This window comes from Pangasianodon hypophthalmus, chromosome 15, assembly GCF_027358585.1.
Source record: "Pangasianodon hypophthalmus isolate fPanHyp1 chromosome 15, fPanHyp1.pri, whole genome shotgun sequence".
Classification (NCBI taxonomy): Eukaryota; Metazoa; Chordata; class Actinopteri; order Siluriformes; family Pangasiidae; genus Pangasianodon; species Pangasianodon hypophthalmus.
Genome location: NC_069724.1, coordinates 10,391,817 through 10,418,759, shown reverse-complemented (window position 1 = coordinate 10,418,759; position 26,943 = coordinate 10,391,817). Strand labels below are relative to the sequence as shown.

Below are 26,943 nucleotides of genomic sequence, written 5' to 3'. Positions count from 1 at the left end.
TCACTTTCTTGTATTTATCTGATAACTTAAAAAACAGCACTGAATATTTATAAACGTATATTTTTCCAGTTCTATAGAAAAAAAAATCATGTTTATAATTTATATGTTTCCAGTTAGGTTTTCTTATGTTTGATGCTTTCAGAAATGTATTCACATAAATATTATTCTATACAAAAATATTTTTAAAATTACATTGACACAATATAGTGATATAATTACAGTTTTATATTCATATATTTCCAGAGCGATTTGTTCTCTTGTTCTGTTTTTGGCACCCCATGATTTTATTGTTGCTTATCGTGTTTTTTTTTTTTTTTTGTCTGTTTTTTTTTTTTATTAATCCTTATGATTTTACAGATCAGTGGTTTCTGAGTCACTGATGTGCTGGAAGACAAGAACACTAAATAAATTGTATTCCTATATCCTGTGCGCTTCAGGTTCCTGGACTGTGTTCCAAATACCACCCTATTCCCTACAGTGAAGATTAATGTGCACTATGTACTGCACTAACCCAGACCATTAATGCGTATTCTCTCTGCATATTAATGCAGAGAGATGTTCATTCTTATCTACAGGGTTCTAGGATGTACAGTTTAGAATGTAGCCCCTGGGGTTCTCCACCTGTCTCCATCAGACTGAGGTCAACACGGAACATCACTAAGTAGTGCACACTACAGGAGAGCTATATTAGAAATAGTGTTATCCTAAACTGGTTTTGCTGAATGCTGTTCGTGTTGTAGTATTATGGGACGTTTGCTTTGCGAAGTAAAGCTCTTCAGTAAACAGCTGTCTGTAGTGAAGACATGAAATGACAATAATGATGATGTACAATTATAATAAAGTCTAATAAATAAAATTGTCAGTACAGTTTGCTGAATAATGGTCCAGTTCATGAGCCATCAGCGTTTCTATATAAAGTAAAAATAAAGAGATAATAGTGAACTTTGTTTTGCCGTGAACATCACAGCGTGTCTCAGGTCTTTTTCTTTCGTTGTCTTTTCTTTAAAAAGGCAACTCGTGGAGTGTTGATGGACGTCCTGTGCGTCATGTTTATAGCCGCGTGTGGTTTAGGATTAGGATTAAAGGTTATAGATGGCGTTTCATGTGCAGTGCCAGATGATCAGAGCGGGAAAATGCACGGTCACACTTCTGACACTGAAACGGCCTGTGACCCGTGTGTTTACGGTAATGACGAGTCAGTTCATCAGAGCGGGCAAATTTCCATCCACAGCCTTCCCAATCACAGTGATATGGCTTCTCTCCTGCACACACACACACAGAGCGGGTCTATTATAACAGAATTAGTCCTGTAAGAAAGTGATGATGATGATGACGATGATGATGATGATGGTGATGATGATGATGTCTCTTACCTGTGTGTGTTCTGTGATGTGCTTTCAGGTGTGAGCTCTTCGTGTAGGTTTTCCCACAGCCGGCGTAATCACACGTGTGTGTGGCCATCCTCTTTCTTGGCCACGAGCGTCGCCCACGTTTGGGTTTCGGCTCCTCTGCTGCAGGAGGAACCATTTCTGAAGATGAAGAAGAGGGATAAATTCACATATTTACAACATATTTTTTGTGAATCCATTTATTTCTGTAAAGCTGCTTTTGACAATGTCCATTGTTAAAAGCGCTATACAAATAAAACTGAATTGAACTGAAGAAGAGGAAGAAGAGGAGCAGGTGAAGAAAGAATTAAAAATCTGACACTCAGACAAACTGATCAGCTGAAGACTAAAATCATGTGATCAGAATTAATCTTATCAATGAAAAGCCAAAAAGCAATCATCAACAAAGCAATGATAATGTAACGGGGAAAAATCCAGTGACTCAAAGCCCTGTGAATTACAACCAGTGCATTAATAAAAATGAACAGTTCATTTATGTTTAATGTGTATGTTACTGATAGATCATAGAAATGTGATTTTAAAATAAATTAAACATTTCCGATCCTGTCCTAAAGACAACGTCTCTCACTACAGCAAAAAAAAAAAAAAAAAAAATGACGGTAAAATATTGTCTGATTTGTTTCTCTGAAGTCTTTAAACTGGAAACACACGTGTTCCCCGGGCGCTGCAGCAAAAAAGGCTGCCCACTGCTCCGGGTGTGTGTTCACGGTGTGTGTGTGTGTTCACTACTGTGTGTGTGCACTTGGATGGGTTAAATGCAGAGCACAAATTCCGAGTATGGGTCAGCATACTTGGCCACAAGTCACTTCACTTCAAACACTTCCATCCATCCATCCATTTTCTGTACTGCTTATCCTACACAGGGTTGTGGGGAGCCTGGAGCTTATCCCAGGGAACTCAGGGCACACCCTAAACAGGGTGCCAGTCCATCACAGGGCACAATGGCACACACACACACACACAATTTGGAAATGCCAGTCAGCCTACAACACGTCTTTGGACTGGGGGAAGAAACCAGAGTACCCGGAGAAAACTCCCGAATAATTGAGAGTTCTTAGTTTCCAAAAAAATGGTTCTAATTGGAGCTCCTTCAGCAGCAAATTTGTAGCACAAGTGAACAAAATATTTTGACTCAATTTATAATGGTCTCCCTGCAAGGGAGTATTTTTCTAAACAAAAGAACCCTAAAGGAACCCATCCAGGTTCCAGTGTGGTTCTCAGTTCTCTATGTTTATCTCCTCCATGATATCTCTCAGAGTAACATCTCCTTATTTATTGCATAGTTACTCTACATGTAGAAACAACAATTCTGGTCACATTAATCATTTTTCAGATAAACTATAGTAATAAAAAATATCAAGTCTCAGAAGAAAATATTTATTTTACTGTTTATATTTTTGTTCACTTGTGATCATAGCATTATTTGAAATGTGGAATTTAAGCTCCGCCCTTTGCACAAACATTCACAATCACATCATGTCATATATTCCTGAAAAGCTTGTTTCCTGATATACATGACAGTTTATATGTGTCATTATGATTTACATGTCAAATTCCTTTACAAACCTTATAAACCACACTAACTAAAGTGAAAGCACATTAAACCACATTATATTTTAAAAATAATTTCCCTCAAAAATCAGGTTTTCAGTTTCTAGATTCTGAGTTCATAAAATTTTACATGTTCATTTCTATCTTTAATTAGAAAGATATAACAGTTTTAATTCTGAAAACACAAAAAACTTTCAAGTACAAAACTTCAAGAAAATACTAATAAGAATCCACTGGCAAATCCAGCAATCCACTGGCAAAGCTCAATTGTTATATCTATAAGTCAGTTCTCCCCTATCATACGACAGCTACCAACCGGGAGGGTGAAGGCTAACACGTGCTTCGTTTGAGACGCCTGAAGTCAGCCGGATCTTTTTGACCTGCTGCTCATGCTGCTCGGGGAAGCGGAACACACTCCGAGGAAAGAGCTATCTGCTCCCTTCCGCATGCATGACCTCACAGATGCTAATGGTTTCCTAGCGTCACTGTGATTGACAGGGGAGAGAGTATGCCATCCCTCCCACCTAGACAACACGACCAATTTTGCTCTCTTGGCTGCCAGCCTTGGATGGTGATATCTATTGTTTGTAAAAATTACCCCATTCACCTGTAATGTCTTTGATTAAAACTATTGTATCTACCTATTTTACCTTTCGATCACAGAGTAAAACTGTAATAATGATTAAAAACTGAGCAAACTGAATTAGAGAACATTTTCATTAAAGCCTATAAGTGAGACAGCTAGAGTGAGACATGCGATGTGACTGACCTGAGTACTGCACTGACGCTGCGGCAAACTGGGAATAACTATGAGATGGATGAAATCCCTGTGGTACAGAGATCGAGGGATGAGCCAAGACCTGAGAGAAAGAGAGGGAGACAGAAAGAGAGAGTGAGACAGGTATTAACACAGTGACGCATCCTGAATTTCACTCAGGAATTATAAATAATGTTAAATTATTAAGATTGTAATTTTATAAATGGCTCTAAAATCAGCTATGATATGTGTGTGGAATTCTGGGTAATATCAGTAGATTATTAACTCACAGTTCACAGCTACAGTGTTTAATTCCACTAACAGAAATGCACTCGATGACAAACAGAGGGAAAGCAAGATCTATTATATTATTATTATTTTTTTATCTATATAAGATAAAAACAACAACAACAACAACAACAAGATGTGTTTATCACACTCCTGACCAATCAGAGAGAAGTGAGGAGTCACACTGGCTGTGTTTACATGCAGAGATTTTCACCAATCTCTATGAATTCATTCTGAATGAACTGTTTATATGGATCCTAAACTGGACACTCTGTATGAAATCTGTATTTATCTGCATGTTATGTGTAATCTGAAGCTGAACAAGGTTTAATGTCAACCATAACAAGAAGCGTGTGAATCTTGTCAGCATGTTCAGCTTTTTAATCACACTGCTTGTGGTTTTAATGAGTTTTAAATGATTTCCATCTCAGCAAAACATCATCCAAGTGTGGAGAGTTTGAAGAAGAGTTTGTGAGCGTAGTAAAGCTGCTCAGCATTTCATGTTTATATACGCCTGAGAATTAGAAACAAGGAAGCTCTGCACACATTATCCATATAATGCCTTTACGTATCTAATATTACCAACATTAAACACCAGTGTTTACCTGGTGTTAACTTTTAAACTTCTAACTTTACTGAGCTCAAAATGTTAGTTTAACACCAGTTCAACCTGACAATTATTTTAAATAGACATGAAATGTGTTTTCTTACACAACAGGTATGATTCAGACACTGGTACAAATTCTGCTAGTGAAAGGAATCAGACATAAAGATTTACACAGCTATTATTCTTCTATTTAATGGCTTATTAAAAGGACATTAACCCACCTCATTCAATCTGATATTAATTTCATTTGGATTGGCCTCTCTGTTCTGACTGATGTGAATGTTTTTTTTACTTTATTCTGATTGAGCTTGAGTATCTCAGTATTGTTAAAAGATTATGAGGCTGCATGTTAATGTAGCTAGGGTGAAACCACTTAACAGAATGAAAAAGATATAATGTGAAAAAAAATCAAACAAATGCGAAAACAGCTTTAATTTAATATAGTCTCATTTCTATTTCTTTCTTTGTGTTCATCACAATGTCGCTATTATTTAAATTTCTGCATTGTTCATGTAAATATGAGCAGAACTGCAACTCTGAGGCTGTGATAAAGAAGAGAGTGTGAGGTTAGAGCTGTGTGTTTACCTGTGCAGGTGTGTGATGCTCTTCCGGGGAGAGGGAGGAAGAGGACGTGGAGGCCTGGACTTCCTGTTTAATTCTGCGGCACATAAACAAATCCGGCGATGGTTCTGATGCAGCCATGTTCTCACTCTCGCCGTACGCCGACATGTTGGGTTGAACATTTGTCGTTTTAACCACAAATCTCCCATGTAGATTAAGGTTAGTGTTAGTATTAGCATTGGCAGTAGCGCTAACATCAGCGGTAAGTGGCTGAAGGTAGGCAGGGTCCAGATCAGGTCTCATGAGCTCGGCGATGAATCCGCCACTTGGAGAAACGTCACTGATGTCTGGCACATAGGACATGTGATAGGACGGATAGGCTGATGATGTCATTTCCTGTGGCGGCGGCCGACTCTGCTGCTGCTGATGCTGCTGCTGCTGCTGCATAACGCTGTTGGAGAGGATGAAGTCGTAGTCGAGAAGCTCAAATTCCTCTGGCTCTTTTTTAGGCATAATGTTGTCAGAGTGCTTCATATGAGACATTTCGTCCTTCCATCTCTTAGCCCGAACACACACACACACATACACACACAGAAATAGAGAGAAATAAATAAATATGGACAATGTCATAATGAAATGCCACACACACACACACAGACACACACACACACACACACACACACACATATATATATATATGTATATATATATATATATATATATATATATATATATATATATATATATATATATATATACATGGTTTTATAAAATATTTATTAACTCAAAAGCCTGTTGTATTTTCATTTGTTAAAAAGATGAAGATTTTTAAATATTAAATATTGATCTCATATTTATACTGAACATAAGCATGTTGAGACGCTTCTCAGACTTTTAAACTTGTTTCTGAAAGATTAAAAGCTTAGGCTCTAATTAACTGACACTTTTTGACTTGCAAATTCCTCCATATTTGTGTGTGTGTGTGTGTGTGTGTGATTCTGCTTAGTCACACGCAGTGAGAAATGCATTTTTACACAGTAACTTTATTTGTTTCAATTCAATTTGAGTGTGTTACTCACAGTTCCATGTTGTAATTAGTTTTATTTCCTACCGTGCAACTACACTTTATTCATGTGTTATTACACTGTTATAACACATCTGTAAAGGAAGCAGCTCTTTAGTGACATATGTAAAAATGTCACTAAGTTGTGAGATAAACACTGACCGGCTCGTTGCTTTTACTTTAAAATGTAAAGAGTGACAGAGAGAGTGAGTGATAGAGAGAGATTTATTAAGAGAGAGATTACGATTTCTTGCTATTTCTATAAAAATATAATATCAGTGCTTAGAGAATACTGTTTAGGCAGTGATACCAGTAAAGCTCATTGAACTGAACTGAATTGAATTGAGAGAGAGAGGGAGAGAGAGAGAGACGGAGAGAGAGAGAAAGAGACAAAGAGAGACAGAGAGGCAGACTGAAATATAGACAGAAATGTGAGAGAGTGAGACAGAAACAGGCCTGAGTTTATTATAATAACAAATCAGTCAAAGATCAGAGTGAAGTAGTAACTGATCTTTTACTGAAACTGACTTACAGCAATATTAAACTCAACCCTCACAGAGCTAACGCATTTCACGTAGTCACATCACTCGTAAATATATTTTTAAAAGTTATTTAATTATTTAATGAATATTCAAATTAAATGAATTCAAATAAATGAGCAAGAATAATTAGTGCAGACAATATACTATTAAGCAATAATTTTACATTCTTATTATAACTCCTTAACATATCAGTGTCACTGCTGGCCATTAAACCGGACCGTCCTCCAACAGCCAATCAGAAACTGAGCCTTTCTGTCAGCTTCAGCTTCAGTTCTTGTCTTATTTTACTTTCATGTTTCATCACAATGTCGTGTGCTGTGTGTGGAATCATGTGGTCTTATGAGCTGCTGCTGTTCATCTCATGAACACTTTCATAATTACATACACTTTATTATTACTTTTAGTATAATAAATTACAGTTTATTATACTACAACATGCTGTTGCTGAATTCTGGATTCTGATTGTTCAGAAGGTGTTGAGCAAAATTCTACAGCAACAGCTCTGGCAGTAATGCAGCTGCAAATCACATGTTTATAATACATTATCATTTCTATAGTAACAGCTCATAAACATGATTTGTATAGCGGACACTCCACATATGCTGATCAAAAACATGTGTCATCACTGATGAAAAGAGTCTTCAGTGTCAGTGCTTTGTAACAGTCAGAGGTAAAGCTGTAGCTTTAAGTCTTCCCACACAGGGAAGTCTTCAGGACGATATGGTTACACTTTTTCTTGGTAACATAACAAGCTGCGTTTTTTGTCTTATTAATTTCAAAAGAGAAAAAGAGAGGCTGGTGAGGGAACGACTGTTTATAGCTGCTATAACATAAGTGATGTTCCACAGCACAACTATAATATATTATATATTATTATATAATCATTATTTTTTATATAATCTTATTAACCTTAATCATTCCACAAATTTAACACAACAGGTGACTCCTGATGTGTGTGTAGCTACAGGAGGACTGGTCCAAAAAAAATGATATATTTTGACCATTGTACTGTAAAGTAAAATTTAACACTAAAGGAATTTAACTCTTTATAGAAAATTTACAGTTTAACACAAAACTTGTCAGTGTTAATCCAGCAGTTACTAATAAATTTAATATGAATGTTATAATATATAATATTAATATTACAATAATAATATCTTCTTGTCTAAATAGTAGATCAGGTGGAATTAAATATTGTCCACAAATAACATTAATTATTCACATTAATTTCACTCTAACATTACAATATTACATTATAACGATGTAATAACTGACTCAGTATCAGTAGTTAATAAGAGAATGGAATAATTAACTGGAGACTGGGGTCAATAAGAGTGTACTGTGTTAAGGGACACACACACACACACACAATGTGTGTAATGTCATGGCTGACACCACAAAATGTGTTTAAAGTGAGGATATTTTGCATATTATATTATCAGCACATTTTAATACACTATATCCTGAGCACCAATAACCTGGTAGTGTTTTAGATCAAATTCCCTTCCTTAATATTATGTGCTGTTTTATTTACTTTCACGACAAATCCACCCTGAATGATATTCATATCAATCTTCATAATTAACATGTGGTCTTCAGTGGAGGGTAAGATTTAATTTGCAGTGAAATTATGAGATTTTAGTTTAAACTTCTTTCAAGGAAATGCTGCTCTATTTTCACTTTGGTTAAAGGTTTCTTACATTAGCTTCAATGCCATTCGGATACCTGCTGATTGTGGTGCAGTGGGATTTAGCCCTTGCTTCATCTCTACCTAAAGAGAGCGATGCTGCGGCTCTTTAGTCCTTTAGTCTGTGCAACTCTCTCACCTCCTCATCTGTACACACTGTTCAAACAGATCAGCTCCCAAAGCTTCAACTTTCATGCTAATACCACCATCAAAGTCATCATGCTCGTTGTCGCATAGATCACTAGCTAGCCAAACCGAGTCACTGCCGTAAGTCTGTGTCGTATAGCTGCACTGCATTCTGGGAATTTAAGTTCAGCGTTTGGTGTCTTCACTACCTACACACTGGATTTCTCTTTAATATGATGTTGAACGTTGCTGGAAATGGTGAGGAAAATACCTCAGCAACCAACAAATTTACACCAGAATCACTAAACACATCAGAAATAATTCAATATGAACACATTTAATGTGTTTTTCAAGGTGGAGGTTTCCTTTTTACTTCAACATTAATACACCATTCATGTTAAAATAAACCAGATATGCCAAATAATGCTCATTTCATCTATGAATCCCAAGACATCCACAACAACCAAGATGAACGCTGTAATTAATATGGTTGTGGGTGATATTCTGTAGAATTAGTCCATGATGCTCAGCTGAGAATGAAAATGAAGGTGATGTAGTCATAATCATTCAATTTTGAACAAATTAAGTTGTAAGAAAAGGCACAACCCCTAACCTCACCCTAACCCCACCCTAACCCTGCCCTGACTCCATCCTGCCTCTGCCATAACCCCACCTTGATTCTGCCCTCATCCTGTCCTAATCTCTGCTTCTAAACCTTTTCATACAATCTCAATTGTCCAAATTGGCAGACTGCAGAAGTTTAGACTGTGAGACCGTGTTGGTGCAACTCAGTGGGGGGGTGCCAATATTTACCCACACTGGCTTGAGTTCAGTTTATTATCAAGATTTAGTAACATGCTCTTTTCAGTCATAAATTGAATAAAGACTGCACTCTTAAGTCTTACCCCTACACACATTATGTGTATGTGTGTGTGTGTGTTAAGAGCGCAGTCTAAATCTAGAACTCTGAAGGGTTCCTCTGTTTGTTAGTCTGGGGAACCCTTAGAACGTTACATCTGAGGATTTCCCTAGCAAAAGGGTTCCAAGTACAAGCGCTTTAGGAAGCCGAGAACCCCGAACTATCCAAAGACACACATACGCAGACACACTGCTCATTACTGACAGCTATATAATAAATAATAAATGATTATTAATAATTACACTCTCAGGAAAAAAGGGTACTAAACTGTACCTTTCCTTGTCACTGGGGTGGTAACCTCAAAACACACATCTTTTTCACCTGTAGTGTGTAGCTTTTAGCTAGAAAGGTGCATGTAGTGTAGTTTTCAAGCTTAACTCTGAAAGCTAAAAACTGTTCATGGTCCAATTATGCACCTTACAAAAGCATTAACTTAAAGCATTGGACTATCAATCAGAAGGTTGTGAGTTCAAATCCCAGCACTGCCAAACTGGGCCCTTGAGCAAGGCCCTTAACCTTCAACAGCTCAGGTGTATACAATGAGATAAATAAGTCACTCTGGATAAGCGTGTCTGCCATTTTTACAAAATAAATAAAATAAAAACAATAAAAAAAATAAATAAATAAGGCTTCCACTCAGCGACAAGTAAAGGTAGTAAAGGTAAAGGCTTATTTTCTGAGAGTGTAATGATTACTGTATATAATTAAAAAAAAAAAAAAAAACAGAATTATTACTGTGTGAATAATTAGCTAATATTATTACAGTGTGTATATATATATATATATATATATATATATATATATATATATATATATATATATATTACTTCATTATATATATTACTTCATTATATATACATATACATATATATAATGCAGTGATGATGACAGTGTTTAATAGGTAGGCTATGAAGTTGCTTGAGCTTTACTGACCGGCTCAGCGGCTCCGGTGGTGAAGGTGGAGATGGAGGGCAGGAGCGCGCGCCTCAGCGCCATACCGTCCACATCTGCCGGAGGCTGCCTAAAACACACAGCAGATTAAAAAAGGGGGAAAAAAATCCTCACCTTTAAATGTAAATACTCAGAGAAAGTCCTTAAAAAAGAAAAGTAAAGAAAAAGAACTCCCCCCTCCCCGTGTGTGTGTGTGTGTGTGTGTGTGTGTCCAAGTGAGGAAAAGTGAAAGTGTTCCGTGAATAATTAGGATACGAACCTCATTAATGGAAAAGTACAGGTGCTCTCACGCTAAAGAAATCCCAAAAGATAATTCCTGGTTTATAAAATCCACACACAGAGTTCTGCTCAGTCCCAAACACGTTTCAAACTCCGGTACGCTTCATCCCGCGCGAGCGCGCGTGCGCATCTGCGTGTGTGTGTGTGTGTGTGTGTGTGTGTGTGTGTAAACTGCGTGTGCGTGTGTACAGGGGGATTAACGGGTCCCTGTCTGTACCGGTGGAGTGTTATTAAACTCCTCCGCTCGCTCGCGCTCTCTGTCTCTCTTTATTCGGCTCTGAGGCTCTCCGGCTTTTCTTCCGCCTCTTAAAGCCCGGACACGCCCCTCGTCGCGCGGCAACGGGACCGAAAAAAATAGAAAACACACCACGAGCGCGCGTGCGAGCGTGAGCGTGTGTGTGACGTCAAAAGGGAGAAGCCCGGGCATCAGGCCAATGAGGAGGCAGAGCGCGCGTGTTGTATGTGAGTGAGTGTGTGTATGTGTGTGTGTGCGCGCGCGAGCGATAGCAACGAGACACAATGTTGTGAAATGTTTTTATTTTATTTATTTAAAAGATTTCAAATAATGATATAAGCTGTATAACTTTACAACCATAATTATTTACAATCCATAATTTTTGGCACCCTTCAAATAAAACCAGCAAAATGAATACCGTGTTATGAGTTAATCTTCAGTCTTAAACAGGGGCACGCTGTAGTAGTTGTATCTATATTTTTCCCAACTTGAAATGTTTTCTTAAGTTTAGCTTTTTTTGCAAAATTATTGGCACCCTCTACAGTTAGGCCGAAGCGTAAATAAATAAACGTATTATAGTATATATTTTCCTGATTAGACTTGATTAAAGGAGCTTCAGCTCCTTCCTCCACATGTGCGTAGGGAAATATTGGCTTCTACAGCCTACGTAGGGCATTATATGTTCCAGCAGTAAAGACAGACAGCTGATGTTAGATGATATTTCAAAAATCTCAAATAGCCCTTTATGGTAACTTTCATATTCCTACTGCTAATCTAGTAAATAATGTGCACTACATAGGGTATCATTGATGCCTTCTATACAGTGTATAGTACACTGAACATATGTCAAACAGGGAGCTGAAACACCTGGACACTTGGGCTATATTCTCAGGTTTGTGTATGTAGACGTCCTCTTCAGCTCACACGTTTAACAGGGTTCGTCGTGAAACACTGTGTTCTGTTCATTTGTTTCTGTGATTTGAATATATGTTTGGGATCATTATTTTGTTGTCTTTGTCTATAGCCAGGTTTTAACCTCCTGGAAGAGGCAACTAAAATGACTTTTGAACTAAAATATCTTCACAGATCCACCTCCATACTGTACACTGGGTTTGTGGAAATTAAGTTGTTTTTTTACACCAAATGTGGTGATGGTGTTCAAGTGGTGTCAACTTTGATTCTCTTTGTTCTCTTCTGACCACAAAAACATGACTCCTCTTGCAACTCTTGTGAGAAGCTGTGTTTTTGTCTAAAGAAGAACTTATTTAGTGCGATTTTTCCAATCAGCTTGTTATTCTAGATGTGCAATCTTACAAAATAAAGAACCCTTCAGTTGTCCCATAAAGCTGCTATGTGGAACCCTACTACAAAGTGTATTTCTATCCGAAAAGGCTCCAAGTAGCATGCTCCTTTGGAAGCTAAGAACCCTTAATTATCCAATGCACCCTTAAAGAACCCTGCTTTTTCTAAGAGTGCATGTATTATCTGGGTAAGTGTGTAGTACAAATTCCAAATTATTGCTTATTATTTTCTTAATCTCTAGAACCTGTCCGAAGTTGAACATTTAGCTAACATTTAAGGGTTCATTAGATAATTAAGGACTCTTAAATGGTTCTACTTGGAACATCCGCACTATTCATGTGCCCAATTCCTGGCAGATTTCTAACTTTCCTCTTTCAGACTTTTAAAACCATTTATTATTTGTGTTCAATTCTATTTTACCTCAATGTATCTTTCATATCCATTTCATCTATTTAGTGTTGTCGCTCTTTAGTTCCCCTCATGGTGATGGATGATGAAGAGATTTTGTGTTTATTTATCTGATTATTTGGTCAGAGTGACAGCAAAGTTTCTGGAGACCGAGAGTTTTTTCTGGTTTTTAAAATGTGTTTTCAAGGATGACTATTTGTATGCATTTTTATGATATATGTTTTTTAGGACAGCAATACTCTTGCTCTAAACAATAAGCTTGTATGAGTTTCTTCATGTGTTTGAAAGTCATTGTGGGTGATTCTTATTTGACACAGTCTTTTTTTTGCCTGTTCTATTTAAGGGTGCCAACATTTCTGAGCTGACTGTATATCTACGCATGAGGCTCTCAGGTGTGTGAACAAAGGTGTACAGCAGCCTCACCTTTACACTCGACCGTTTATTCACTTGTGCGTTTGTTCCGTTGCTTTATTCATTCATGCCGTGAGTGGGTCATTGACTTGCTCTCAGACTGAGGTGAAACCGGTTGATCCGGCTCGTTACCGCAGCGATAAGTCATCACATACTGAGGCGGGTTGGGTGTTCGACGTGACGACAGTTAACACCGTGTTAGGAGGGGAAGACCTGAACAAGGGACATGACGTCACATTGCTTGAAAAAAATTAAATGAATTGTGCAAACAGGAGATTCAGATCCTACATCCTACCTACTGCACTAAAATCAGCTCCCTACTCTGTAGGTAAATAGGGAAATATTGACTCCTAGACCCTACATAGTGCACTATATGTTCAGGGTTTCCAGCAGATGGCTTGGGTTCCCCAGGAACACTAGAAATTAGTATATACCTGGAGACCAGAGATTAAAGAACAGTGAACAGTAAAACTAGGGAACATGAAGGGAAACTGGGTGCACCTGAGAACTAGAAGTTTGAGGACTAGAAGTTTGGGAGAAATTGGACACTTTTTCTTCTTCTAATAAATTTACTTCAATTAAATGTTATATGTTCAGTGTGAGATTACATCAATTACACATAACCTTTTTGCCGTATTTACCAAAGGTGCCAATACTTATGGATCTGAACTATGGAAGATGTGAGAACAAGGCAAGATGGAAAGTAGATGGAAGTAGGAGCATGTATAAAGTAGGAACGCTAGAATGAACTACATGATGTACTGCAGAATGAAACGGGCGGGGCTTGTAACTGTTACCGAGCTGTACATTAAAATAATAAAACCCAGAGCCAGTTAGCAACACACAGCTGTGTACATCACACACACACACACACATTTTAAACATCAAAGTAGAAAATAGTTAAAGAATGAACTTAATGAACGTCTATTCTAGGTCACAGCATAGTGAACATTTTTTTGGTATATGATCTGAGATACAGCAGAACATTCTGTCCTGATATGCCTGAGTCTTCCAAAAGTGATTCAGTGACATTTAATCAAGTGTTCATAACTGATTTATAACCACAAACACCACAGTGCAGTAAGTTTAGTGGTTCTTAAACACACTTACACATATTTGTCCTTGGTCCTTACTCTACACATATTTACACACAGCACAGACTGACATGGAAACTGAGGAACAAGGAACCTTGTGAGGAACTGAAGCATTCCTGTATGACAGTGATATTATTTTAGTCAGATGGTGAACACAAACAACCTGAAGTGCTTCTTCTCTTTCTGGTCTCTGATACACTATTTAATTAACACTCATTAGCCAAAAGATAAAAATTTTGAAGTTTCAGGTAAGACGGTGGGTCATTTTTAGTACAAGAACCTCTGCCCACAATATTAACTGATCCATTGAAAAATGTCGACAGAAACAGGATGAAAAATCGATTCTAGATCACAGAATAGTGAACACTTTTTTGGTATCCGATTTGAGATACAGCTGAAGATTCTGTCCTGATATGCCTGAGTCTTCCAAAAGTGATTCATGAAGGTTTTAGGTTAGCAGGACATTTTGTGAACATTACGCTTTAAGGAACTTTTGGTTCTTGCAGTTCTGTCCAGTGTGTCCTCTGGATGTTCTAATTAAGCAATATTGCACTCGCAATCATGCGGTTATACTGAATATTTGCACAACTGTGATTTTCCGCAGGCACAAGCTGTAGCTAATCCCTGCTGTCCCGACATTCAGTATAACCGCGTCATTGAGTGTGCAATATTGCTTTTATAGAACAGTTCAAAAACAAGATCGAGTAACTAATTAATATTGAGTAACAGACGTTTCGGACCCAATTCTGCTCCACTAGCAGAAATAGATCCTGAAGAAGCCACACTCAGTTTATAGCATGTCAGCTAGCTCACTAGCTAGCTAACATTGATTTGTACATTCCCATTAAAGTTGCTTCCAGTAAAATTAGCATCCCTTCTTTCTTTTCATCTTCAACAGACAAACTTCATACTTTAAGCCAAAAGTTCTCTTCCTGAAAAGTATCATTTGCCATGCCCACTGACGATGTCATTAACACTACTGTAGTAACAGTTTGGAACTAGGAAGTGGAATTCTATGTGGCAAACACAGACTAGTGGAGTGATACACACAGTGAAACATCCCAGTGCAGTTATAGGAAATACAGACACTCTTTGAATGCCCCTTGACCAATCAAATTAGTGGAGTGAAACTGTTGTACAAAAATATTTTTATGCAACTTTTATAAATGTTCCAACAATTAGCTTTAGAAACAACACAGGTGTTTCCTAAATGCTAGTTTGTGTCTTACTGGAAATAATGTGTGAGTGACAGCACTTTAGAACGTTACCTGAATGTTATTCTGGAACTTTACAGCATAACAGCTTACTGAAACTTGACTGATCAGAGGACTGAACGCAGTAAACGGATGTTTGACACAATAAACATGCTTCTTTAATTTCAGCAAACATACTGTTTAAATATTAACACACACACACACAGAGCGTCTGCTAAGTTGTAAAATGTTATGTAGAGACTTGCACATCTCCAAAGTGTATGCCAGGGCCAAGTCATTTTGTGAACAAATCAAACACCAACATACGCATGTGTGTGTATGTGTATGTGTGTGCGTGTGCATGTGTGTGTGTGCGTATATGAAGAGCAAACACGGCTCCATGATGATCCTGTTGCTTCAGGATCTTGTCTGTTTGACTCAATCAACATAAATGACTTTCACTTACACACACACACACACACACACACACATACACACACACGTCTTGTTCTGGGTTTAGTTTATCATTGGGTTTATGTGCTTATTGTTTGCTTATTAATTATTAAAATAACTGACATTCTCGTCATTCATCTTAAACACACACAATTTGTAGTGCACTTATAGGAAGTAGGGAGCGTCATTCCAAATGATTCCATATTTATATACAGTGCACTGTGTACAGAGCACCGTTCAGGCTCAAAATGTAGGTCAGCAAGTGATGAAACCTTTGTTGACCCCTTCATTAGGCTCCATATTGGACCTTAAACAACATAGACTTAATAAAAACAATAAAATATAAATAAATAAATAAATAGTTAGAACTCAAAATTTTAAATACAGATTGTTTAATTAAACTAATCTAAAGTCAGACGTTCTGGATGTGCCATATGAAAGTGTAGTATACTGTAATATATATTCATAATATTGTATTTTTGTAATTATTCATAGCAGTAATTAGGAGAAATATCTGAATGTTCTTTGCTCCCAACGGAGTTAAATTCTGCATTAATGTTATGTTTCTGAGGGCTCTGTCTCATTTCCACTCTCGCTGTTCATTACAGTGTCTCTATTCAAAGTTTTATTATATTCTATGTTTTATTTTTATATTCATTCTGACAGTCAATTTAGAGTTTCACTGAATAAACATTTCTTTCAGCTTTAGGTGAAGTTTAACAGAGGAAAAGCTGAACACCATCACTGACCGAACGTTTAGGGAATATTATTACAACAACAAAAATTTATCACATGTGCACTAAAGCAGCAGTCAGAGTTTCCACTGGACACCAACACCAACATCAACACCACCCGAGTCTGAGTGCACTACCTAGGGCTCTTTCATTCCATCAAGTCTCAAACACTCATCTTCTCAACAAACTGGCATTTTAATACTAATAAAACTAAAACAGTTATAATTACTAATACTAATAAAAATCTAAATGTCTAAAGGTGTGTGTGTGTGTGTGTGTGTGTGTGTTTGTGTGTGTGTGGGAGAATTAGAAGTCCCAGCTCCAGGAAGAAATATGCAAAACATATGCAAATGAGCAGGTGATTCCTCCTTTGATTTGCCCTCCATTCATTTGCATGTAGTTGCATGGAGTTTTCAGGGATCGAGTCTGCGCCAGCTGTGCGTGTATATGTGTGTGTGTGTGTCTGTATGCACCTGTTTGTCTAACAGCCCTCCCAAAAAAATCAAATGTTACACAAAAATGTTGTTTATGGGGCCTATATAGTGAATAGAGTGTATGGTTTATAGGACAGGCCCACAGTGTAGTGTTGATGATGGGTGTTTGTGATGGTGTATTTCAGAGTCCTAATTTAAAACAAAGTGGGAATGAAAGAAGAAAGGCATCACTGTAATGCTTCCGAACAGCATGTGTCTGTGTGTGTGTGTGTGTGTGTGTGTGTGTGTGTGTGTGTGCGTCTGTGTGTAAGGACCGCGCCTCTTGTTTTTGGCTTGTTTACACAGAGCAAGCTGAGTGTGGCTCCGTCGTTTACATCATTCCATCCGATCTGGAGAGAAAGTGTATGTGTGTGTATGTGTGAGAGTCGTGAGGCAGCCTGTGCCTCCTCTGCGCGCCCGGGATTCCTCCACAGCCTTAAATATGGCAGTTATTTTTAACCCGCAGTGTAAGAGCCGCCCACCGTGTTCCCTCAGCCAGGAGGGGAAATGGAACAGAGCCACACTTCCTGGTCACATGACCCGTCTGACCAATTAGAGAAAGAGAGGCACAGGGAATGAGGGAGGAAGAGAGGGGGGATCCAGGCATACTGCCCAGGCCTCAGTGCCTCAATCCGGCCCCTGTGTGTGTGTGTGTGTGTGTGTGTGTGTGTGTGTCCTGTCAGAGACAGTAGAGAGACTACACTGTGTCCCAAACCACACTCTGTTCACTACAGGTGAATAATGTATATAGTCTAGGCCTACCCATAAAAAAGTATGTGAACTATATAATGAATAGGACATGTGGTTTTGGAGACACTTACAGTGGAGTGATGGTATTTATGTGGCCTATATAGTGAATAGGGTGTGTGCTTTGGGACATGTACACATTGGAGTGATGGTGGTCTTTATGTGACCTATATAGTGAATAGGGCATGGATCTTGGGCAAGTCCACAGTAGACCAGTGGTGGTGTTCCAGTAAGCACCTTATCCTGGTCATGGTTGTTGTGGATCTAGAGCCTATCCAAGGAACACTAGGCACAATGGAATGAAAATTCACCCTGAATAGGACTCCAGTCCATCGCAGGGCACCATTCACACACTCATTCATACCCAGGGGCAATTTCCCATAGCCAGTCTACCTATGGAACCTCGAATGTCACCTGTATTGTGAATAAGGGGTGCAGGCTCGTCCATGTCCACAGTGGACCAGTGATAGTGTTTATGTGTCCGATATAGTGAATAAGGCATGTGGTTTGGGACTTCACACACACACACACACACACACACACAAACATGAAGGCACAAAGTCATGAAGTTAGGGGTGGGGGAATGGGGGTGACTTGCTGTGATGTCACACAGTCCCTCTAGAATTAGAAACCTCTAAAAAGAAAGCAGTGCCAGTCTTGCATCTACACACAAAAGCACACACACACATACACACACAGCTAGTTAAAACACTGACTGTGTTTGTATACGCATTAATGTGATATCTGATTATTATTATCTGATTTCAGCAGGTTATTTATGTACTTGTTTAAACACCACACTGTGATATCTTTTTCAAAATCAGACTCTTGCAGCCCGTTGCACCAGTATAAAGTAAGTTCTACTGTAGCATATTTAAATTAAATATGCTACAGTAGAACTTATATTTAAATCAAAAAATAAAATACATATTGGCTGTTTTTATATCAGTTAGCGTACAGAGCACTTTACTCAGCTACTGCAAGATGACTTAGACCAAAATGAAATTATTAGCAATGTACATCACAAAATATATTTGCCTTTATGTTTTACATTTACATTTTACTCGTTTGACACTTTTATCTGTTGAGACTGGATACAACTGGTCAAAGGCCCAACAGTGGCAGCTTGGCAATGCTGGGATTTAACTCATGACCTTCTGATCATTAGCCCAATGCGTTAACCACTTTCTTTCCATTGCCCATGTAATAGTATGTAATATTGTACATTATTTTTTCATTTAGCATTCTGTTGCTTCAGTTTGTTCTGAAATTTGCTTCCAAATCATATGTATAAAGTACAAACATGAGAGATGCATCATTTGAGTTGCCACTTTTTTTTTGCTTGAGGTAAATCGTTACACAGAGGAACACAGATGCAGATAACTGTGTCCATGAATCTCCATCATGGAAGTAGTATGTTTCTGATTGGCTAGTGATGGTGAAATATGTCATTCTGTGTGACAATTTTGATCTATGTTTACTTTAACCACTACCAGTTGTGACTAGCATCGCCACTCATCCCTCATAATATCAGATCCTCCTATATCAAAAATATAGTATAATGCTGCATCCCTTATTGAGTCAATAAGGGGCATGATCCATCCCGTACACATAGTTTCATACATACATTAGATCTTCAGAGTGGTGAGAAAACCTTAATAGTGAATTAAATCAAACTAGATTCACAAGATATAGCAGAGAAGCTCAAAATCAGTGATATGGAGCAGATAAAGATGAGTACACGCTGTGTGATTGTTGCCCTGGTTATGGAAACTCCATCACAAGGTTGCCCAGGAAATGCAAGAGGCTACTGATTCAATTCAATTCAGTTCCATTTTTTATGTGTATAGCAACAGTGGCAAGGAAAAACCCCCTGAGACGATATGAGGAAGAAACCTTGAGAGGACTCAAAACCAGACTCAAAAGGGAACCCATTCTCATCTGGGGGACACTGGATAGTGCAATTGTAAATCATTTCTCTTCTATAACTGTGTGCTATATAGTCAAAAAGTGCAACTGTGTAATCAGGAAATTCATTATAGTTTTAGCATTAAGTCTATTTAGTTGAAGCTATCAAATGTTCACTGTGCAAAACTTTTCAGGGCAGTTGCAGTCCTAAAGCTATCATGGCAATTGGAGTCCAAATCCATCTTCATGGTTTCTAAGTGGTACCATCCACAGTAATCTCATGTATCTTTATGCTGTCCATATGGGGCCATCCTCAGCAGCAATGAGTGGTTTCCGAGTGATGAGAACGCCAACTAGATGTAGGGCATCAGAATGGATCAGGCAGGTCCGAGAACAGAACAGGTCAGGATCACTGGTATCTCAGGAGTACCATGTGCATCGAGAGAGAGAGAGAGAGAGAGAGAGAGAGAGAGAGAGATAGAAACACAGATTATTAGGTATGCTTATTGTCACGTAATGGTTAAGGACAATGTACAGTGTGTACAGAGTGTAAGCAGGGACTCTGGCAAGACTAGTTATGAAAGCAAAACTAAAAGGGAGAGCCGGAAGGTAACACAGACATGAGGGCACCCTGGGACATAAAGTGGCCAGCCACTCCACCGTCAACAAACCTGAGTGAATGCGTGAGAGTGGAGGGGCGACAGCATCCAAACATTTCAGTTCACTAAAACACCCTATGTTTAAGACTTAAACACTGAGACTGACACGCTCATGCCAGTTTCTCCTTTACAACATCAGAAGGATTCATCCATTTCTATCCAATGAGGCCACTCAGGTGCTTGTTCAGCACTTATCACACCCCACACTGCACCATGTTCCCTCTGATCCAAGCCTAGGCGGAAGAATGAACTTCTCCTAGATGTCCGAACAGCTCAGTCACTGGCTGTCTTCAAATGATGACCAAAGACCTACCTCTTCATGAAGTACTTGAGATAGCACTTTGTTATTAAAATAATAGGAATAGTAAATAAATCCATGTGTGTTTTTTCATACTATACTAACCACCCCAACAGAGTTTTTAGACTGATAGTCCTCTTAGTCTCTGACCTAGTGAATCAGAATGAAGATATACTGTATTTATTGATAGAGGCTCAAAACACTCTTGTAAGTCACATATTACATATTGCCATGAATGTAAATGTAACAGGTTAGCTAACATCAGGCTACCTATTATATTAGATTATATAACTAGGCCTAAGCAGTTCAGTACAAATTAGCCTAATCACGCTGAAAATATCCTATCCATTCTCAGACATTTTGGACTGAAGGTTAAGATTATTATATAGATTTATTTTAAAATTCATAAATATGACAGTTAAGCAATATCACACAAGCAAGTGTGCTGTTATACAGAATATTAGCATGGATTCACAGGTAATCACAGCCATGCTGATATTCAGTACAATAGCACAACTTTGAGTATGATATTGCTTTTATACAACAGTTCTATAAACAAGAAATTAATATTGAGTTACTGACAATAAATATTTTGTTTATTTTTGCTCCGTCAACAAAAGTAGTTTACAAAGAAGCCACAGCTAGATAGAGTGTTGCATTAGGGCTAGGCAATATGATGATATAATATCCATATTGTGTATAAATTATGTCACAATATACCATTCTGTGATATCGCAGGAATCCTGATATCTTTTTCTAACAGTTTTTTTAATTGCAGTGACAAACTCTGATTGGAAGCAGCTGGATTCATGTTAAAATTTTGTACTGAAATTTTTTTTATACTTGTTGTTAGAGTTTATTGAAATTACATTTCTAAATGTTTTATCCTTTTCATGGAATTTTAAGTACTTTCTTTTTGTAGACATTATAGACACAGTTTTCTTTAGTTAAATTCTTATTTTTTTTGTGTAACACTATTGTTTTACTGGTAGCTGTTTAGTAAACCTATATATTGTGATACATATTGTGTATCGTAGAAATGTCTGTATGTATCGTGATATGATATTTTTGTCATATCAACCAGTCCTGCGTTGCGTATTGACATGCAATGCACAGACTAACTGACAGCCCATAGTACGTGTAGTAGCAACAAACTATTGTTAGATTTGGAATTTTATGTAGCTAACACAGACAAGCGGAGTGATACAAACAGTGAAATATACCAGTGCTGTTATACTAAATATCAGCACTCTTGTCCAATCAAATTAATGGACCGGAACTAACTTTTGCATAATTTACAATTTAAACAACCCTAAATTATCCACACAATATCAAATCATTATTCTCCTATGATTGTAGACATTGTTGAAATAATACCATTGTAAATCCATAGAAGCAAAGCAGCAGCAACATTTAGTTACATTCAACTGGTGTAACTGTCTGCTGGATTTCAGCTGTGATATCATGTATTTTCTACAGCTGTGCAAACAAAAGTGGAAAGAAAAAAGCCTCTGTCTTTGGAACATAAGAAAAATATTCACCATGTAAACAAAAATAGCAATAAGTTTTATATCACATCTTTCTTCTTCTTCAGGTGTAGTGTCGGGTTTTAGAGCGAGTGTAGTGTGACATCACAAGTTTACATGAATATGATACCTGAGTGACTGATTCCATCTGTCAAGATTAATATCCTACACAATCAGTGTAAGTATATATCCATCTGTCCATGTGTGTCTGTCCAACTCTTATCTGTCTATCTGTCTATTGGTCTATCTGTCTGTCCACTCAGGTTTTAGTGAAGCTTGATCTCAGACACAGAGTGATGAAACAGTGTGAGAACCACCGCAACATCACAGAGGGAGGAGTGCAAATGAAAGAGGGATGCAAACCTCTTCTCTCTCTCTCTCTCTCTCTCTCTCTCTCTGTATTTATCTCTGTTGTCCCTCTCTGTCTCTTTTTCTCTCTCTATCTCACTTTTTGTCTCAGTTTCTCTGCCTCTCTCACTCTGTCTGTCTGTCTCTGTCTCTCTCGCACTTACTCTGTCTGTCTCTCTCTCTCTCTCTCTCTCTCTCTGAGATGGATGGTGGGATTCCCCCAAATCCCCCTATTACACCACTACTACGTCTACAATTTAAAATTAAATAAGGAGGTACCATGTTTTCTTTGGATGGAGTGTGGGTGTGTGTGTCCTTAATGTGACATATTTTCCAGTTTTGCTGATGACTAAGTGACGTCTGAAATTCTTGCGCAGAAATCTTTTTCTTGCTTACTGTCTTTACTTTGATCTTCATGGCCTTGAATTTTTACCTTTATCACGACTTTTACTTTTAGATAAACTGCTGGTTTATGCTTCAGTTTCAATGTGTAAACCACACTGTGGCCTCATTCTCATTGCTTTAATAAAATGTTTTATTCTTGCATGATGACAAACACAGACATTGCAGGCGATACTGCACACGTTACAGCAGCAGGTTTTGGGATTTTTTACAACCTTAAAACCACATTTTTACTGTTTCAGCCTCGTTTCTCCACACAGATGAAGAGTGGAGGCGAATTTACACTGCTCTTTAAACTGAGATTAAATTTCTGGAGATGTGTTCACAAAGAAGGCTAAGACTAAAAGCAGCAAAGCAGCTCCTAAAAAAAAAAAAAAAAAGTGCGTTATTAGCAGAGTATCTCTGGGATTTTAGCCCCATCCAAATCTGTCACGTCAGTACTTTTTACAGATTGCATGTGCAAGCGCATGGAAAGATTACACCATGTTATACCTTCTGTAAAAATGAGCAGTAAACATAACCCCAATTAATATATATCCTCTCTGCATTGACATGTTGGTAAAGAGGTTTTGTGCTTTTTCTTCAGTAAGACCCTCCAAGAATTGCACGCTCATTCCAAAATGAAATCAAAACCAACGTTTAAAAAATATATGTAGACAATGTTTCAAAGAATGAGTTAGAGAAACTACATATGCGGGGTTTTAGGTAAGTTATTGAGTTCGTAGCACAGGTACAGCCTACAGACATGTTATAGTCATGTGACCTACTACTGATCAAGCAGAACTTGCGCAGCCATGACCCAACAATACGAGTTTATAATAAAGGTCACAACACTCAGTTTGTATTAAAATGAGGTACACATAGAACGCATGCAATTTTTTATGTGACAATCAAGTGTACATTGTGCAGACACTCCCATCTCTGTGATTTATACAGCGATCACTTATCATGTGCAAATCAATTATAATTAGCCTACTACAGACATACTCCATACTTAACAGACAGGATGTGTCTGGAAATCTTATTGCATCTACATAGTACTTAACACTGAAACACAAACAATCCTAAACACTTCTGCTGGAGATTAACAGCATAGTTAAGTTCATGTGCTTGATATATTTAATAATAACAAGCTTTAAAAAGATATTGTGTCGACTGCAGGAAGATTTCTGTGACAGTGGATTTGTTACAGAAGTCACCATCTAAAATGCAGTACCTCTTGAGGTCAAAGTTTACATACCTCTTTACTATTTAGCCACATGAAAATTGCAGATATTGATAAATCAATACTCCAAATAAATGTACATACAAATTCTGTTATTAATACATAATTATATGTTCATTTGACATGTGAGCTTTTACATTTGTGTTGTGTTATCATGTACAAAATCAGCAACACTTTCATTTTAGTGTCTTGTTTTTTTTTCTGAGTTTACTGGAGATCATATCAGGTAGTTATGGTTGGTAATCATTCATGAAAATCATGCTGTCACCCATAACAACAGGACTGGCCCTGCCCTTCCTCTTATTTTAGGAATTTCTTGGTAAAAAATATCTTCCAGCAGTTTCATGAATGGTAGAGCAAGGAAGTTTGATTCAATTCAAAGAGTTGATTTTTTTCAATCTGTCCATTTCAAGTAATTGAATTCCCATTTCAACTGATTCACTCAGAGGAAAATAAAATCTCCAAATTGCACCACATAAAATCCTAGCTTCAGACTCTGAGCTAAACAGCAGCTTTTATAATGGATATTGGATTTTGTCTTTTTCCTCTGGTTTTCGGTTCTTTTACTCAAACATGGCTGAGAATAATGATGTTCAATGCACACAGTGAGTCAAGGGAATCATTTAAGAGTTCAACTGGTGTGCATTATTGGCTCAGTTCGGTTCATTTTCATTTTCTAGCCAGGTACAAGAAGGAAACTGAACCAGTAAACCAGTGATGTTCATACATGATGTTCATAAGTTGTTTTTATGTGTTATATTTTAATAAGGTGAATTGTTAGAATTGTACTAGAATTCTTCAGTAACAGTAATATTGAATAGATGCCACACAAAATTCAATTCAAATGGACTTGGGAAGTGGTTTAACTGATTTATTAAAAAGAATCAGTTCAGAAGGACTATATGCTCATAAGTCAAGCATCCCTAATCAAAAGGATTTAAGAAAAAAAGACTCTTAGCTACAAACTTTTAGTTTTAACATTAAATTGTTTGTAAATATTGCCCCTGATCTTATAACTCTTCTTACCACAATGCTTTAATAACATTTTGACATAAGTATACAGCAAATATCAACAACATTCAAAAAGCTATGCTAAGTTCAAGCAAGATAGATAGCTTACATTTATAAACTCTCGTTTAAAATGAGCAGTATTAGTATTACGGCCACTATAATCCATTTCAGCTAATAAAGATAATCATATTCTGTTAGTGTAAGTAATTATAATTATAATCAGTGTTATTCAGCACTTTGTGAACTCTCACAGAGTAGAATTATGGCTCTGTGTTTTACTCATTTTTCTCATTACTAATCTCATTAGTATTATGCTAACTTCCCCATTCCCATTCACTAATTAGCATAAATGAAATTAATTTAGCAGTTTTTCTTTGATGTTTCTGTTGATACTCATAATAAACTGAACATTGTGGTAATATTTCTGTTTATGCAACAAATGAGGAGTATGAGGAACATTTTTGTTCTTGAATCTCTCAATTGAGCTCCAGTTCTGGAACAAAATCGGCCTTTTACACCATAATTGCTGCAATCAGGGATATTTTGGAGTGCCTTGGCTTCTTGGCACAGAGCTAAGAGAACATCGCTGGTTCTTTACTGAGCGCTGAGTTTGGCTGTATAACATACAACAATTTCAGAGTGTAATTGCTGTCAGGGGACTAGAGATTGTGTTCTTGCAAAGGTTTTCAACTTTTCTCTGTTTTTTTCCTTCTTTCACTTTCAGAAACACAGAAATGTGTGGGTGTGACTATTTCATGACTGGAACCTTCACATTCTTTAGATAAACGCTCTGAAAATAACATTTTATAAGGACATAAATCTGCTGTGGATGTCAATGTTTGACCACAACTGGGATTGATGCTAGCGTTAGTTAATGTTTGCTAAGTATGTTTCATCATGTGTGTTGACTGGAGCTACACTGTGGCCAAAAGTATGTGGATATCTGACCATCACACCCATACGTGGGTCTTATTTGGAAGCACACAATTGTATAGAATGTCTTTGTATGTTTTGTAGCATTACAATTTCCTTTCACTGGATCTAGGAGACCCAAACATGTTCCAGCATGGCAATGCTACTGTGCACAAAGCGAGGTCCATGAAGATATGGTTTGCAAAAGTTGGAGTGGAAGAATGCGAGTGTCCTGCACTGAGCCCTGACCTCAACCCCACTGAACACCTTTGGGATGAACTGGAACACTGACTGCACCCCAGACCTCCTCACCCCAACACCAGTGCCTGACCTCACTAATGCTCTTGTGGCTGAATGAACACAAATCCCCACAGCCACGCTCCAAAATCTAGTGGCAAGCCTTCCCAGAAGAGTGGAGGTTATTATAATAGTAAAGGGGCAATAACTCTGGAATGGGATGTTCAAAAATTACATATGGGTGTGATGGTCAGGTGTCCACAAACTTTTGGCCATATAGTGTAGCTACAGCTATATTTAGCTAAACATCCAACATTTCATTATTTCATCTAAATGTAGATGATTTACCAAGTGGAATTGCTAACATTATATAGATTAAATTTGACTTTTGTTCACTTCAACATCAGCTACGGTTAGCACTAAAGTGTCTACAGCTAGCTAAATACCCACCTTGGCAAAGCTACCTGTTGGCTCGCTAAAGTTTTGTAGGATGCTATTGTTTATGCTAACACAAGTATGGAATCATTGTGCCATGATAACTAGTGAGCTAGTTTGGGAATTACCTGGTTTGCTAACTAGCTATGCTGCTAAGCAGAGTTCATGTACAGATGGAGGATTGTAACAAAC

At 37.7% G+C, this 26,943-nt stretch overlaps 1 protein-coding gene across 2 annotated transcripts; it reads right to left on the bottom strand.

The window, feature by feature from the left end:
• Positions 1-302: 302 nt before the first annotated feature.
• On the bottom strand, positions 303-11,031 carry klf4 (Kruppel-like factor 4). 2 transcript variants are annotated; one of them, XM_026941407.3, is made up of 6 exons: positions 10,721-11,031; positions 10,444-10,531; positions 5,198-5,731; positions 3,730-3,820; positions 1,374-1,529; positions 303-1,262 (listed from the first exon to the last, which is right to left on the bottom strand). In XM_026941407.3, exons 1-6 carry the CDS (start codon positions 10,723-10,725, stop codon positions 1,087-1,089), a joined length of 1,050 nt encoding a protein of 349 aa, XP_026797208.3. In that variant the 5' UTR covers positions 10,726-11,031; the 3' UTR covers positions 303-1,086. The 2 variants fall into 2 exon arrangements, with proteins under 2 accessions (XP_026797208.3, XP_026797209.3); XM_026941408.3 differs by having other exon boundaries at positions 10,444-10,527.
• Positions 11,032-26,943: the final 15,912 nt, after the last annotated feature.

Bases quoted from the DNA above. Each gene is read 5' to 3' on its own strand.
- klf4 (XM_026941407.3), bottom strand. The intron at 3,821-5,197 runs GTAAACACACAG...TCTTTCTCTCAG, and splicing joins AGCATCACACACCTGCACAG to GTCTTGGCTCATCCCTCGAT. The intron at 1,530-3,729 runs GTCAGTCACATC...CTTCATCTTCAG, and splicing joins AGCGTCAGTGCAGTACTCAG to AAATGGTTCCTCCTGCAGCA.